A 16,892-nucleotide genomic window follows, 5' to 3' on the forward strand; every position below is an offset into this window, starting at 1 on the left:
CAGAAACTAAACATGACAACTGGTCTGACACCTGTTTCAGGGTACATGCTATTGAATGGATCTGCCCACAGGCAATAAGAAGTGCTGCTATTATTCTGTGCCATTTACAAAGAAACTGAGGTGACAGGCCAGTGTTCATGTTTTTATTTCAGATCAGAGCACACAGCGATGAAGTGACTTGTGCAAGATCATAAGAATAGTCTGTGGCAGAACGAGGAACAGATCTCAGATCTCGTTAAGTCTCACTCTTGTTCCTTAACCACAAGATCAGCTTCCAAAACAGATTTAACTTAAAAAAATACACACACACTCCTTTTGGCTACAGAAAAATTGGGCCAGTCATATTTTCTTGTGGACAATCAACTATGAGATCTGCCTTGTCCATAAACAAATCATTAGCAATGGCTTCCTAGAGGGTTTGGATATCTCATTTAATTAAGCAAGTAAACTTCTGGGTGCTTATCCAAGCCTCTTAAGGGTGCAGAACTGCAAAAACATTTCCTATGAGTGAATGATCACGTCAATTCTTTTATCTAAACTAGTAAACTCAGCCATCTTATATACGTATATTACAAGTTGAGGTAGTTGTTTTTTTAAAACTTTCCAATTCTAGCAATATAATAAGAGTATGGAACTGACTAACACTGAAAACTTCTTACTATTATAGAATAGCTGGAACTATAAGATTTTTTTAAACATTTTACAAAATATTTTTTTCTTAAAAAAAAGACTAACTTGAAAGTAAGGCTTGTATGGAAAGATTTCCAGCCTATCCCAAAAGAAGGTATCAAGATTATTCCTTTCCTACCACTCTGTCCCTTTTCTGGTTTCTCCTTTTCTTCCACATCAATGCTAAGCTACTGATCCTGACTTCAAGGCTCTGCATAACACTTACTCCCATCTGTAATATATCCCCTACCATTCTCTTCCCTCCAACCTAACTTGTCTCTTCACCACTCACTTTTGGTTCTTTTACTCACTTGCAACTTTATCCTCTTTTTCACCCTGCCCCGCGACTCTGAAATGCCTGAAATCTGGTATTCTCCTCCTTTTAAAAAAAACAAATGTCCTGAAAACATAACTGTTCCATGAAACTCTACTTGAAACCGAGTGTTTGTTGTCCCATATATTGCTTTGTATTGTATAGAATTGTTCCTCTAATCTCTTTGGGGCAAAGACTCATTTTATTTGGCACATTTACACTTTATGCATTAAAGGCACTGACTTACCACTGAACTGTGAATGTGATCCATTGAAAATACATCTGCATCTACATTAATATACATACAAAAACTACATTAAAAACATTAAGTTTGCAAAGTCAAGCATTCAAAAATTAGAAAATACCAGAGTTTAGATTGTCCATGTAGCCTTAAACTGTCCCCTTGTGTATATGCATTATGATACAGTCTTTAATTACATGATCACATGCTATTTTTTCCACAGGAGCCCTGCTTCTGTCAGTGCATAGGATGAACCTGCTCTTGGGAGGAATCATGGCTGTGGAGTGAAGGAGGCTGTTTCTAGGATTCAGTCTCATTTGTCTAAAAATCTGAAGGTGTGTAGTGAAAGAAGCAGGGCACCACATGAAGAGATATGATGCATTTGTGGTAAGATAGATGAATACCACTCAGGAGAACTTAATTCTATTCCTGCCTCTGACATGGACTTCCTGTGTGCTACTGAGCTACCCACTTAACTCATATTTTGGCAGATAGCCACTAGTTTTGTGTTCCTCATATTTTTGCTGTCCAACTTGATATACATGGGGCTTGATTTAAATGATGAGCATACATTTCAATTCAGTTATTAATAGTGGTAGATGGTAAGTTCCTCTGGCAGTAAGACAGCATGGTATGGGGGAAATGAACACAGTGTTGAGAGTCAGGAGATATACAGGCCTGGTCTACACTATGAGTTTATACTGAATTTAGCAGCGTTAAAATGAATTAACCCTGCATCCGTCCACACAACGAAGCCCTTTATATCGATATAAAGAGCTCTTAATACCGGTATCTCTAATCCTCCCCGACCAGGGGAGTAGCACTGAAATCGGTATTGCCATGTTGGATTAGGGTTAGTGTGGCCGCAATTCAACGGTATTGGCCTCCGGGCGGTATCCCACAGTGCACCATTGTGACTGCTCTGGACCGCAATCTGAACTTGGATGCACTGGCCAGGTAGACAGGAAAAGCCCCGCGAACTTTTGAATTTCGTTTCCTGTTTGCCCAGCATGGAGCGCTGATCAGCACAGGTGACCATGCAGTCCCAGAATCCAAAAAGAGCTCCAGCATGGACCATACGGGAGATACTGGATCTGATCGCTGTATGAGGAGACAAATCTGTTCTATCAGAGCTCCGTTCCAAAAGACGAAATGCCAAAGTATTTGAAAAAATCTCCAAGGCTATGATAGACAGAGGCCACAGCAGGGACGCAACACAGTGCTGTGTGACAACCGTAATGGAAAGCCAAAGAATCAAACGGATGCTCATGGAGGGAGGGAGACTCGAGCTATCGCACAGTTCCCGCAGTCTCTGAAAACCATTTGCATTCTTGGCTGAGCTCCCAATGCCTGAAGGGTCAAAAACATTGTCGCGGGTGGTTCAGGGTATATGTCGTCAATTCTCCCCCTCCCCCGGTGAAAGAAAAGGGAAAAAAATCATTTCTCGTCTTTTTTCAATGTCACCGTATCTCTACTGGATGCTGCTGGTAGACACGGTGCTGCAGTGCTAAACAGCAGCATCCCCTCCTCTCCTCTCCCTGATGGCAGACGGTGCAATAGGACCGATAACCGTCATCATCATCCCGTGAGTGCTCCTAGCTGGCCTCAGTGCGGTCAGCAGGGGGTGCCTGGGCAAAAATGGGAATGACTCCCGGTCATTCCCTTCTTTAAGCTTTGTCTCCTGGAGATTCTCCAGCTGCTATGATATTCCAGGCAGGACTGACTGCCTTCCCCTCATTTTATCTCAGTAAAGTCAGTGTTTCTTATTCATGCATTCTTTATTACTTCATCACACAAATGGGGGGATAACTGCCACGGTAGCCCAGGAGGGGTGTGGGAGGAGGGAAGCAATGGGTGGGGTTGTTGCAGGGGTACCCCCTAGAATGGCATGCAGCTCATCATTTCTGCGGGATGTCTGGGGCTCGGACCCAGAGCGGCTGTGCTCTCTGGTTCTCTAGTAGACTTGCCCCATACTCTAGGCAGGACTGACTCTACTTTTAAACAAAACGTAAAGAAGGGAATGACCTGGGGAGTCATTCCCATTTTTGTCCATGCGCCCCCAGCCGACCTCAGCGAGGCGAGCCAGGAGCACCCATGACAGCAGCAGACGGTACAATAGGACTGGTAACCGTCATTGCCAATTTCCAAAGCAGCAGACGGTGCAATAGGGCTGGTAACTGTCTCTGCTACCTTGCAAAGGCAAGTGAATGCTGCTGTGTAGCACTGCAGTACCGCGTCTGTCAGCAGCATCCAGTAGACATACAGTGAGAATGAAAAAAGGCTAAACGGGCTCCATGGTTACCATGCTATGGCATCTGCCAGGGCAATCCAGGGAAAAGGGCGCAAAATGATTGTCTGCTGTTGCTTTCACGGAGGGAGGATTGAGTGACGACATTTACCCAGAATCACCCGTGACACTGTTTTTGCCCCATCATGCATTGGGATCTCAACCCAGAATTCCAATGGGCGGGGGAGACTGCGGGAACTATGGGATAGCTACCCACCATGCAACACTCCGGAAATCGACGCTAGCCTCAGTACATGGACGCACACCGCCGAATTAATGTGCTTAGTGTGGCCGCGTGCACTCGACTTTATTTTACAATCTGTTTCCAAATACCAGTTTCTGTAAAATCGGAATAATCCCGTAGTGTAGACATACCCCTAGTGTTAATCTTAGCTCTGCCTGATCCATTGAATGGCCTCAGCAGTAAAAGAAAACAAAAAATACACCCCTCACAAAACCTCCTTTCTCATTGGGGAGATGTGGACATAAATTCATTAGCATTTGTAAGGCACTTACATACTAGCCTGATGGACACCCATGAGAAATTAATAATTCTGTATTATTTGCTTTGGATGGTGTGCAGTAAATAAGGAAGTGGCCACACATTGAGTGATGAAGATAAAAAAAATTGAAGAACTACCTAGACATTGAATGAGACGGCGGGGAGCTAGACTCTGTAGAAAAAATAATGTATAATTAAAGACTATCATAATTTATAGGCACAAGGGGGCCATGTTAAGGTCAGATGGGCAACATAAATTCTTGCATTTTCTAACATTCATGTGCTTGACTTTGCAATCTATGTAACACTCTTTTAATATGGGGGGTTGTAAGTAGTTTATAGGGCTTTTAAGGAAAAAGGTAAACACTAATTCTATTATGTACATGAGTAACATTTGAATTCTAGGCCTTCAGCACTGCAACTTAGCTTGAGCTACAGACATTAGCTTGTAGCAAGAGAAAGGTGAACCCTAGCAGGGGAAAATGGACTGTCAGCACCAGGTACTGGATCCAGCATTTGGTCAGGGGGCGCTCAGACTGGCTCCCTCTTTTCCCTGCTGAAGGAGATAGTGGACTCCTGCCCCATGTAGTGCCACTTGATGGGGCTAAGGGGTGCATGACCTGGCTCTCTCCTCTTCCACACCTCTCCTCTTCCAGTTCCTCTGACAGCAGCAAGTTGTCTGTTTTCAGGATTTTCAGTGCAGTGGCTGTGGCTGTGGAGGTGGCAGCATGGGCCCATTTCTTTAGAATGTTCATGTTTAATTATTATTTTGGCAAGCTGCCAACATTTTTGCTGACAAAGGAAGCATGCACTTGGAAATGGCAATTGTCAACAGTTTATAACAGCTGAACCTGAATGGAATTTCCTGGAACAAGAGAAGGCACTTCTCTAGCCCAAAGGCTTTCTCCCTGCCAAATTACAAAGAACTGATGCAAACACTGAAGGTGTGAGAGCTTCTCAAAAAAGGTCATAAGAATTTTTTATAACAGAAAGTGTTAGGCACCATAAACATAAATGGTTGCCATCAGCGCCTTTGATAATAAATTATAATCAATGAATCACAGTATGTGTAACTAAACCAAATAGTTTCGTCCTTCATGAGTCATCTCTTTCTATTCTCCTCCTTACAATGAAAAGCATGAGATCTCACATAGACTGACTACATGATATTGTGTGTCATACTTGGGCTTTATACATCATCCTGAGGTGATATCATGGCCCCTCCTTCTCTCTGCCCCTCACTATGTTGTTCTCAGTCCACCAGCCTGAATTTAGCAAAATCACAATAAGACTGCCCATAAGGCAGGCTAGTATACTTTCTCCCTTTGAGTGATCTGATAAACTGAGGCTAAGATGCTCTGTTTGAATCTACAAGGAAGGCAATTCCATTGTGATTTTGCTAAAGTAGTCAGGAAGCATTCAGTGGGAAAGAGATTGACATCTTTTTATCCTTAGTGTCAGTAGAAAACATTGTATTTTTCTTGTCTTTCTGAACTCCCAGGAGAAGGCTTTGCCTCAAGGGAAAATATTTTTAGTACATCAGCTTAAGTGTATCTGCTGCAGCCTGCCGCACTGAGTGCAATTCCAAGAAACATAAGTTTCTACCTACTGGGCAATGGAAAGAAAATCATTGAAAATATTTCTACAGAAATTAGAGTCTAATACGTTGGATTTCTTAGATCTTCTTCCTAATAATTGCATCAACTTTTAGCCCTGGTGCCATAACTTTAGAATCCTAACAACATTAACAATCCCATTAAGTTATGAAATTATAATATTAAAACAATTTTAAGGTCTGTCTAAAAAGACCCAGTTAGGATGTGATTATGATGTGAATTTATAACAGCAAAATAATGGAAATGCATGTCTGTGAAGGTCAAGTTATGATGCCATTAGAATGCTTCTGCCACAGAGTCTCATGATATTGAAGAATACTACATATCACTGGGGATATAGTTATTCCATCTATGCAGGCTGTGTATATAATGGATATAAATATTATGTTCACCACTTGTACTGTAGTATTGTAATATACAGCACTTGCATTTTGTTAGGGGGCAGGTAATATCACTATGTTTTTGTGGGCCCTATTGCTATGATGACCCAAGGGGTCACAGTGCCATCGGTACATATTAGGGGAAGATAAGGCTTCAATGGCAGGTTTAATTCTGATTTTCCAAGCTTGTGTGTGTTAATCTTTTAAAGCGGTATTACCAAATAAATAATTATATAACACAGAATATAATATTGTTACTACAAAAAGATACAGGAACATTTATTATAATTTCCATATTTGAGGCATGAGACTACTATATAACTATCTGAGTACTAAGTGTGTTCTCTTTTCTTAACTTTACAAGCAAGGTTTCTATTTACATAATTTCTGAGGAATAAATTCATACATATTTCTGTAATTAATCTTAGTTAAGATTTGACAGAAATCATTTTAATATCACTGTAACAGTGTAGCCAACCTTGACTACAGAATGAGCCACACCTGGCAGAGATCAGGATGATTGCCCTATGAAGAGCAGCAGAAGAAGGCAATGCTCAGGGATTAGAGACTGCTAAGAGTGAGCAGGCTCTAGCAAAGAGTCCTGACAGTTAGGACTCAAACTTCAGCCAGGTAAGGCCTGAAAGTGGCCTGCCAAAGCTGGAAAGGCCCCAGGCAGGAAGTCCTGGGAGGAGAAAGAGAAGCTTTTGTTTGTGTGAACATTTGGCTGGACTTGAAAATTTAACAAACATTCAAAATAAAGTTAATAGTGCACAACTCAAGAAGGGAAGGGAATGAACAAAAGAGTATATGTTTCTTGAACAGTCCAAGAGGGGGAACTGAGGCAGGCTGCCTGCAGCACGACCCTAGGCCATGCAGGGTCACACAAGAGGTGGCCAGTCCACTAAAACTGGCATAGTTGGTAGGATTTTACAGAGTCATCTACTATTAAGGAGGGAAGTGGCAACAGTGCAGCAATTGGAGGAAGCTGTTCATCTGATGTCTGAACAGCTGCAATGGACATAGGCAGTTCTTCTGCAGGAACGGTGACAGCAGAAGGTACAGATGGTGGGGTTTGGGGCCCAGCAGTGCTGGCACGGAGACCACTGCCTCCTACATGAGAGTAATCTCTGTGCGTGTTTCTGATTTGGCAGAACAGGGCACAGAAGATTTCAGTGCCGCAGGAGGCAGTATGAATACTGTGGGGGGACATATAAGAAAAAATAGAAGCATGGGAGGGTAAGGTCCCGGAGTAAGGGTCCACCCAAACATTTTAGAGCGGAGAGACAGGATACAGTAAAAGGGTATGTCCTTCCATAATGAGGTCGGTGGGAAGGGAAAATCTATGAAGACCAAGAGAGAGACTCAAAGAGATGGGCAGTCATGAGGGGAGACAGTCTGTATGTTACAGAGATACGTCAGCCCCAAGTACCGGTAGTCAGGGAAACACGTGGGGGTGATGATGGTCACAGCAACCTCTACTGTGATTGAGTGGAGGGAAGAAATAAAGCCAGAACTGGCTGCTGGGCAACATGCTCAAAATGTAGGAACCCCTAGGGAACAGCAGGGTTGTATTAGCATTTGGGAGAAGGGGACGAAGACTGAGGCTGCAATAAAAGTGGACCTTCCAGTCATGGCAGCACCTCCTGCCAAGAAGTGAAACAGAGCCCCAGGAGGAGACGATATAGGCAGCATGACCTCCCTGGTGGAGAAGTACCAGCGGGAATTAGCTGCTATGGAAGAAGCCAGGTAGCTTGCTCTGTTGTATGAGTTCAGCCATCTATCTCGGTCTCAGTTAGATGTCTTCATTAATTTTAATGAAAGACTAATCTTTGCACCCCACACAAACAACTAACGTATTTTGTCTCTAGCAACAAAGTATATGAGCCTTCAACTAATATAAAAGCAAAGACTGTCTTAAAGGGTGCTTATTGGTGCAAATTCTGCCCTCAGTTATACCCCTGCATCCCTAAAGAAGCCAGTCAGGGTGCATGGGTGTAAATGAAAACAGAATCTGATTCACTTTATTAAAACCTAGCAAGTAAACTATTGGCATCAATGTTGAGAATTCCATCTGAAATAGGCTTACTACCTTAGTAAGACAGCTTCTGTCATAACATAAATTTTGTAGGACAGTCTAATTTTTACATACTGAGCATTTAGGAAATTCAGATAGTTCCAAAACAGTCAGGAACAAAGGGACAAGAATTAAAACAGTAGCAAAACTGAGCTAACGTGAAAATGAGAGCGTTCCAACAAAACCATGCACTATAAAGATAAAGAAACAAATAATTTTAACGCTGTAGGGTCACAATCTACTCATTTATGCCAGGATAAATCCAGAATAGCTTCACTCATCAGATCACATTTTTAATATAGTTCTTCTGGATGTCTATTGCTGTAATTGAAAGCAAAATTTCAAACAACAGTAGGTCAAAGCGCATTTTACTGTGCTGACGAAAGGTCCACATGCCCAGTTACTGTGCGGCAAGCTAGTGGACTATAGATTTACACCCCACTTGCCATGCAGAAAATCCTGAAGACAAGCCCTTAGACTACAGAGAAAAAGAAAACACCCATGACTATCTCAATGGTATTTGTGTAGCTACTTTTGTTGACTGACTGTAAAAAACAAACATTTTTTTTTAAAATTAGTTTTCATTAAATGCATTTCAGCCATCTAATACATTTAGTGACTTGCAAAATCACATTTAATAGAGGGAAAAATATTTTTCTTAACAAGCATTAGTGTTGGCAAAATAATAAGCAGACTACAAATGTAATTTGTCATAGCGTAGAAACATAGATTTGACTCACCTAGCCATCCTGATCCAGAATTGGGTATGCACATGTCTGTCTCAGCACTGGGCAACACAAATCCAACCACAAAAACCTCTACCCCATCAGCCATTAGTGCCATTCCAAGAACAAAGAAGAGGGCCCACTGAAAACGGCCATGTCCACACTCTTGTATAATCAGCTCATACTGCTGCGCTAGCTCCTCTTCATCAGCTTTCCTCTCTGTTTCCAGTTCATGACGGTCCTTATATTCATCATGGATGGGCTGCTGTAGGGCCACTATGCCATCCTTGCCTTGCCCTATGTTTGGGATTCCCTGATATTCCCCCTCGTAAATCTCATCATCTTCATCATGCCCTTCAGTTGCTTCACTTGACCCTTCATCATCATTGGCTTCTCCATCATAATTTCTTCCTTGTGTATAGTAGTCATCATCATCTTCCTCATCCTTGAATTGTTTGTAGGATCTCTGCGTATACCCATCCTGAACTTTGTCTACCGTTTTATTCACCTTCTTTACAGTTTGTCTCTTCACCTCCTTGGCAATGTCCTTAGCCCCTTTCACTAATGAAGTCCTGTCTTTGTATGTGTCTTCCATCTTGTATTAATGTACGATGGTCCTACTGCAAATGGATCTGTTGATTCTGTCTGGAATATCTATTCTGCGCTAGACATCAATAGTGGAGATGCGAGAACATGTTCAGCTTCAACAAGATATCTGCAAAATATAAAAAGACAATATTCTTATTTATATTTTGTTCCCTCCTAGATGCTCCTTCACACTGGTATAGTACCATATTAATAATTGTTTGGGAGCTACAGCTTTCAGTGGCTGCATTTCCACAACTATAGCAAAGGGCTCCAAAGATGGTGTACATACATTTTCTTTTAATGTTATTAAGAAAATCCCTGTTTCCCGACACATTTGCACTATGGAATTTATTGTCTGCTGGTGTCTCATCCAACATTAATTTTCAGTCTGAAAGAAAAAAATCTCTAGACTAGTACTTTAAAAAAAATTGCGTGTTTCCAATTTATGAAAAAAATGTTAGGGATGAACATCACACTACAATGTCATTTTTTAATAAGTTAATTTATGCTTGTGAAAAGTGAACAGATAAACAGCTATGGACACATAAGTCTATTTACAAATATCAGCTGTGCAAGGTTCCCCATATTAGCCCATCAATGTGCTTCAACTTTGACCCGGAGGAGCCACATCTAGTGGTAGTCCAGTCTTCATAAAGATTCAAAGACTGTTCCAAAGTATGTTGAAATCAATGGAAAGACTTCCACTGACTTCAATAAGACATTAAATCATGCCCTCAATCCTTAGTGCCAGTTTTAAACTGTAATGATGTTGACACCTGAACTAAGGAAATGGACTGAGAACATTAGTTAATTGCACACAGGCCATGAAACATTTTGTGGTTAATGCCTTTAGTCACCTTGGGTGGTATTTTCAAAGCAGCTAAGTGATTTAGTACATAAGAACAGCCATACTTTCCTTTCACACCATTCCTTACCCATGCTAGCTAATAGCCATTAATGGACTTAACCGCCATGAATTTATCTAGTACTCTTTTAAACCATGTTATACTCCTAGTCTTCACAACCTCCTCAGGCAAGGAATTCCACAGGTTCTTATGTTAAGTTGATTTTAAAGCGTGCCTCCTTCCCGTTAAAATTAGAATATACTATAAACAGGAAGGGGCTAAAGAAAGTTATTTTGAAGAAGTTTTGCTTTAAGAAATATATTATGACCGAAAAAGTACTCAAACTGATATAAATTAAAAACTGAACCTGGGGTCAGATTAAAAGCCAATGTTTGGTTGGGTTTTTTTAAATCAAATTCCCTTCCTCATCTCTAATGCATTCAATTTTTTCCCCCCATTTTAATAGTTATCCACCATTTTTGCTGTTTGCATAAACAAGTAGTTCATGCAGTGGTTCTCATGCCTCAGCATGCAGTGATTGGAGTACAAACAATGCACAGGAATGTTTAAAACCAAGATAACTACTGTTTTTGTTGAAAACAATTTGATTAATTAAACCATTTACATTAATAACAGGTTTAAACTTTCCCCCCAATCAACGTTTTACTAATTGGCCTTTTAAAAATAAAGAGTATTTTACATGTAAGGTGGAATTTTCAAAAGTGCTCAGCATCGGCTTAACTCTGCTCCTTGCACTAAAGTCAATGACAGTTTTGCAACTGAGCTCTGTAGGAGTAGATCTGAACGAATGCTGATTACTTTCTAAAATCCACCCTTAAAGTAATGTGTTGTACTAAATATTTATCCTTAAAAGTGTAGAAATCCATTTTTAGATTGGCATTGTTCTGGGGCATAGGCAGAATTATAAAATGCATTATGAAAGATAGGACACAGTAATTTTAACAGAAAAAACTGAAGTCATATAATGTGCATCTAACCTTAAAAATCAGTATATTTTAATAAAACTAAAAGAAATGTTAGGACTTTCTTAATAAATATTACCAAAAGTCACCACAGTTCTCTATTTTTTATTCCCTCAGTCTACATTAATTTTACACATTTTGAATGTTCCTCATATCAATCAAAGGTCAGAGTAACTTTCAAATGTTTTATGCAAACCAAAGCAGTCACCAGCAGAAAAACTGAGCACTTAAAAAAATGAGAGTGCAATATTTATGATGGAAAACTATAGCCTAATTTTAGACTCATATTGTTCCTCCTAAGTAGGTCTATTGGGCCAAGGCCACTGCTGTCATTAAAGTTCTTTAGCTTTGAAAGTCTCCCTCAAAAGACATTATTGGTAGGATGACCATATTCACCTATGCAGAATATGGGACACCTGGTATAATTACTCATATTCAAGCGAGTTCAACGGCAATCAATCAAAACTATCCAGTACAAACATTCAAATTATCAAGCTGACAAAGCCCCTGTTAAAAAGAAATACTGCAGAGCTGGATTCTTTTTATTTACCTTTTTATCTTTAAGGCTTTAGGGTTCACATGGGGATGGGTGACAGGCACCCCTACCTCCCCCACGCCACACACACACGGAGAGATCACACACACACACACACACACTCCCATACACCTCTCTTACATAGGGTGACTGACGGACCTAACCCTCCCTGCCCAGCGCTCTCCGCCCTCCATGCCTGGCTGGGCCCCTGGGACAGACCCAAAGAGTGGGTGGGTGGGTGGGTGGGTGAAAGGGGCTGCTGTGTAGCCTGCAGGTTGAAATTGCTTCCTCCCCGCAACTCCAGAGCTTAGCTGAGGAGAGGAGAGGCTCTCCCATGCAAGCGCTGTGCTGGGCTTTGGCACATGCAGGGCTCAGCTCCTCCAGGCCAGTGTCCCGACCCGGAGGGCCTTGGGCTTTTCCAGAGCGCCAGCCCAGCCAGAGGCAGTGGGGAAGGAAGGTGCCTGACAGCCAGGCTGTTGATGAGCTGAGCGCTCCCGCCAGAAGCTGGTTCTCCACACAGCACTGGGAGTGGGACGCGACCTGCCGTAGGGGATATGGAGGAACAGCAGGGTGGGGGTCAAGGGGCAAAGCAGGGAGAGAACAGCAAGAGGGGAAGCACATAAAAGGCGGATGAGTGGACAGCAGAGGTGACACATAAATCGGCCACCGCCTGGCACCTGCCCACACTCACCAGCCACCGCAGCGTGCAGCCAATGCCAGCCGGAAATGGAACGGGGCCCTGCTGACCGAGAGCCGGCCTCATGCTGCACCTTTGCCCCACCACCAGCCTTGCACACCCACCCCCCATTGTCAGCCACTGGACCCCCACCACTCACCGCTGGCGGGCGGCTGGCTGGCTGGCGAATGGAGATCCGGCCAACACTACTGATGGGTGGGAGGAGGACAGAAAATGCCAGTCAATCTGCCCGTTTTTAAGAAAAAGACGGGACACCTGCAGAAGGGCTTAAATACGGGACTCTCCCTTTAAAAGCAGGACACTGCGGTGGCTGATGTCCACACTACCCTTCTTCTGTCAGTGGTGTGTCCCCTCATTAGGAGTGCTTCCACTGACTGAAGAGGGACAGTGTTGGGGCCAAGAGTCAGGGCTCTCAGCTCCATACAGCTCCCTACTAGGGGCCCAGCAGCTCCCGGGGTCTTCTCGTCTCCATGCTTCCAGCCGGGAGCTGGGGGGGGGGGAAGCCACCGGGGGCAGGGGGGCAGTGTCATGGAGCTTCTCGCCTCCACGCTTCCCACCAGGAACAGGGGGAAAACCGCTCAGAGCTTCTCTCCTCTGGCGGGAAGATCTGAGCCTCGAGTCCAATCGGCTGCTCCTGGCGGGAAGCAGGGAGTCAGGACCCCGGGGGAAGCAGGGCTCCCAGTCCCAGCCCAAGCCCAGAGCCTGGGTGGCAGCCTGGCTGAGAGCAGAGACCAGGCAGCAGTCGGAGAGCCAGTTTTCTTGTCAATTTCATGGCTCCAGCAGAGCCGTGAAAGTGACAAGAATGACAGCCAACAGCCAATGTAAGGAACACAGTGTCTACACAGACACTGTGTTGCCCTAACTACACTAACATAAGCTCTATTAGTCTCATGGTGGTGTTTTTATTATGTCGGCATAGCAGGGGAATTACATCAGCAGGGGAGCATTTCAGTGTGTACACCTCCACTGTTTTGTCGACAAGGCTTTAGAGAGAAAAGCTACTGTTTTCTTGCAAGTTGTCTCAGATGTGAAAAATGACTAAGGAGAAATATCATATCATATATCAAAATATAATGCTTTTCAAAATTTTATTCAAGTTCTTTAACATTTTATATGTGACACAATTCACGAGACAAAGGCCTGTATCCAGAAAACCACATGCTACTTTAAGCATGTGAGTAGTCCCTCTATACTTAGTTACACGTGTGCTTGTGCGTGTAGCTGGAATAGGATCTTATGTAGCACAAAGCTTGACTATCTGCATGCTAGGTAGCTCCACAAGGGGGATGTGGGGAAACCCCTGAGGCAGCAGGAGTCCCTAGGACCATTACATGCTGCCTCCTCCTAGGGAGAGAGAAAAGAGGAGTCGTGGAACAATGGATCCTCCAGTCTCATCCCCAGCCCACCTTTATTTATTTGTGCCTATGGGGCCCCTGCAGAGCTCACATCAACTGGAATGCTACCCTCCCCTTCACAGAGGAACTGTGCTGGTATTGCTGTTAAAGGAGCCTCTGCAGTCACAGGGGTGGTATTTGCTTCATAGGGCAGGTAAATCCAATTAAAGGATAAATACATTAATTTAAGGAAGAGGAGGTACCAATGTTTCTAAGTCACCACACCTCATGTCCAAAGGTGGAATCTGAATAGTATTCTACCTAGTTGTAAATCAAAGATAGACGTTTCATGTGTAAGCCTAATTTATATCATTTGCCTTGTACAGTAATGATTGCTGAGAAAATTATGGCTTTTCCTTTCAGGGAAACCACTGGAAGTCAGAAGCAGAAAAGGATTTCAAATGAATACAGAAATCAGACTGAAGGGTATTTAAAAAGCCTTCTGTCAAGGTTCTATAACATCAGATTGAAACTTAGAATACACATCCCAAACTAAGAGAATTGATTTTCTTCATGTAAAAATTGATGAAAAAAAAATCAGTATTTCTGAAGCTACGCATTTTTTTAAAATTGGGATTTAAAAAAAACACTATAATATCCAATAATTCAAATGGTTTCGGTAGGTGGATATTCTACAACCCAGACTACTTTTGCCTTTTTAAACAACAAAGCAGCCACTACACTGAATCTTCCAAATGAAATACTGCACACACATGCCACAGTTCACTTATTTTTGATTATTCGGTATCACTGCACATAATTGGATCTGTATACTCTACACCAATATACATCATAATTATGTCTTCATAAAAATTCACATACTCTGTTGCTCCCTTCACAATTACATGCCATATCAAGATAACAGCTGATGAAATTACAGTAATTATATTAAAAATAATAATCCAACATACATTATTTTTAAAAACAAGGAAATAACCATAATGAAGATCATATTGTGGCAGCATGGTATGCAATAGCACTCTAGGGAGAGGGAAGCTGGGGTAATATGTTGGCTTACTAGGTTTTGAGACATGCTTGTAATGAATAAATTCATCTATATTACATAGCTGCAAGAAGGGGAATATCTGAGTGTTTGATTATTCCTTCTGAAACCCTATACGCTGTTATATCCAAAACTCAGTTTTATAAAACAACAACTCAGGGCCCAATCCTCATTTACATTAAGTCTCTCTTTAAAGGGCCCTACAGTGAATGTAAAAGGTAACTCCCACCTACTTTATGATCCCTTTAAACTGCCAGAACAATGCAAAAGGGCCTTAGTGTAAATGAGACTCAGGCCCTGGTAATGTTTTTCCTGCTTAAGGTCACTCAAATCCACCTGGCAAGAGACAGGGAAACTAGTTCTCTGCTCGCACACTGTTTATACAGTGTAACTCCACTGACTTCAACCGATTTACTTCTCAGTTACACTGGTGTACTAAAGAGGAGAATCTGGAAACTGCACTTAGTATAAATAAACAAATAAATAAGTAACCCAGCAACATTACTGCCACATTATAACTTAGAAATAAAGCATATAAGAGACAGGAAATGCTAAAGTGAACCAATGTTCTAGAAAAGAATCTAGAAACCTTCTCCGGGCCTGTGTCTTTTATTGATAAAGATTTAACAATATGAAGAGTACCACATTAAAGTTGAACACTATATTTAACAAGGGAAGCAGAAATAGAAAATGCTACATGTGCAACTTTGTGGAGTTGCTAGACTGATCACCCTTTACACTTATTGTGTAAAATATAGCCAATTGCTTGACTATACTTATGGTTCAGTATTAAAAACGTTCAAGAGACCAAATAACCAAGCTTAGCCAATGTATTGTCTAAAGACAAGGCAATACAATGCAGAAAGGAAAGTGTTACTGCATTACCAATCCATCTAGGACAGGGGTGGGCAAACTTTTTGGCCCAAGAGCCACATCAGGGGTGCAAAACTGTATGTAGGACCTGGTAGGGAAGGCTGTGCCTCCCCAAACAGCCTGGCCCTTGCCCCCACCTGCCCCTGACAGCCCCCCTCAGAATCCCCGACCCATCCAACCCCTCCCCCTGCTCCTTGCCCCTGCCCCCTCCTGGGACCCCGGCCCCTAACCACCATCCAGGACCCCACCCTCATCCAATCCCCCGCTCCCTGTCCCCTGACTGCCCCCTCCGAACCTCCATCCCATCCAACTGCCCTCTGCTCACCGTCCAGTACCGTCCCCCCCGAACCTCAGCCCCATTCGCACTGCCTGGCAGGAGCAGCAGGCCAGGGCAGTCTGCAGGGGAGGGAGAACAGCGGGGGAGGGGCTGGGGGCTAGCCTCCCCGGCCGGGAGCTCAAGGGTCGGGCAGAATGGTCCCTTGGGCTGAATGTGGCCCACGGACCGTAGTTTTCCCACCTCTGATTTAGGAAATAGTTTTTTCACAGCATTCAGTTCCCCTTCTATACTCCAAACTAGCCCTATTTATCATATGTTTGTTTATGAGCTAAAAATCACTCTGTAGGTCACCCAAGATTAATATTCACCAATCAGATTTCAATCTTGTTTTTCATGTGTCTGGGGGTTCCTTATCTTTTGTTGTTGATACTACATCCCAAATCTTAGGGGCTTTGAAGGCACTCCCTACCTGTACCAAGACATAGAACAAATATATCTTGCCTTTAACAGGTTTCATATTTGCCATTGCAAATAACATTACTTCACTCTTCCCTATAGTAAGAATAGTGAACATTACAAATACTGAGGTAACTATAACTATTAAGTTAAGGTTTTAGTGGCTAGACTTTAAGGGCAACCACTGTATGTGGCACTGTACAACACACATGCTGTGACAAATAAAGTGGGGAGGTGGTAGCTCCCTTTTATGGACACCCAGCCAGCCAGTTAGCTATAAAGTCCCTCTTGGTGGCTGTTCTCTGCTTGCTTTACCTGTAAAGGGTTAAATAGTCTCCCTGGCTAGGTAAAAGAAAAGGAGTGGGCACCTGACCAAAAGAGCCAATGGGAAGGCTAGAACTTCTTAAAATTTGGAAAAAAAACCTTCCCTTTGT

At 42.7% G+C, this 16,892-nt stretch overlaps 1 protein-coding gene across 1 annotated transcript in view; it reads right to left on the reverse strand.

Annotated features, from left to right (window-relative positions):
* The window catches only part of SV2C (synaptic vesicle glycoprotein 2C), a 295,255-nt gene that overhangs the window by 147,366 nt on the left and 130,997 nt on the right, over positions 1-16,892 (reverse strand). Inside the window, exon 5 of the mRNA XM_039544576.1 lies at positions 8,823-9,522. Within this exon, the coding sequence (XP_039400510.1) occupies positions 8,823-9,402 (580 nt within the window). The 5' untranslated portion in view covers positions 9,403-9,522. The remainder of the gene's footprint in view (positions 1-8,822; positions 9,523-16,892) is intronic.

The sequence above is a fragment of the Mauremys reevesii genome, linkage group 6 (genome assembly GCF_016161935.1).
Source record: "Mauremys reevesii isolate NIE-2019 linkage group 6, ASM1616193v1, whole genome shotgun sequence".
In the NCBI taxonomy this organism is placed as follows: Eukaryota; Metazoa; Chordata; order Testudines; family Geoemydidae; genus Mauremys; species Mauremys reevesii.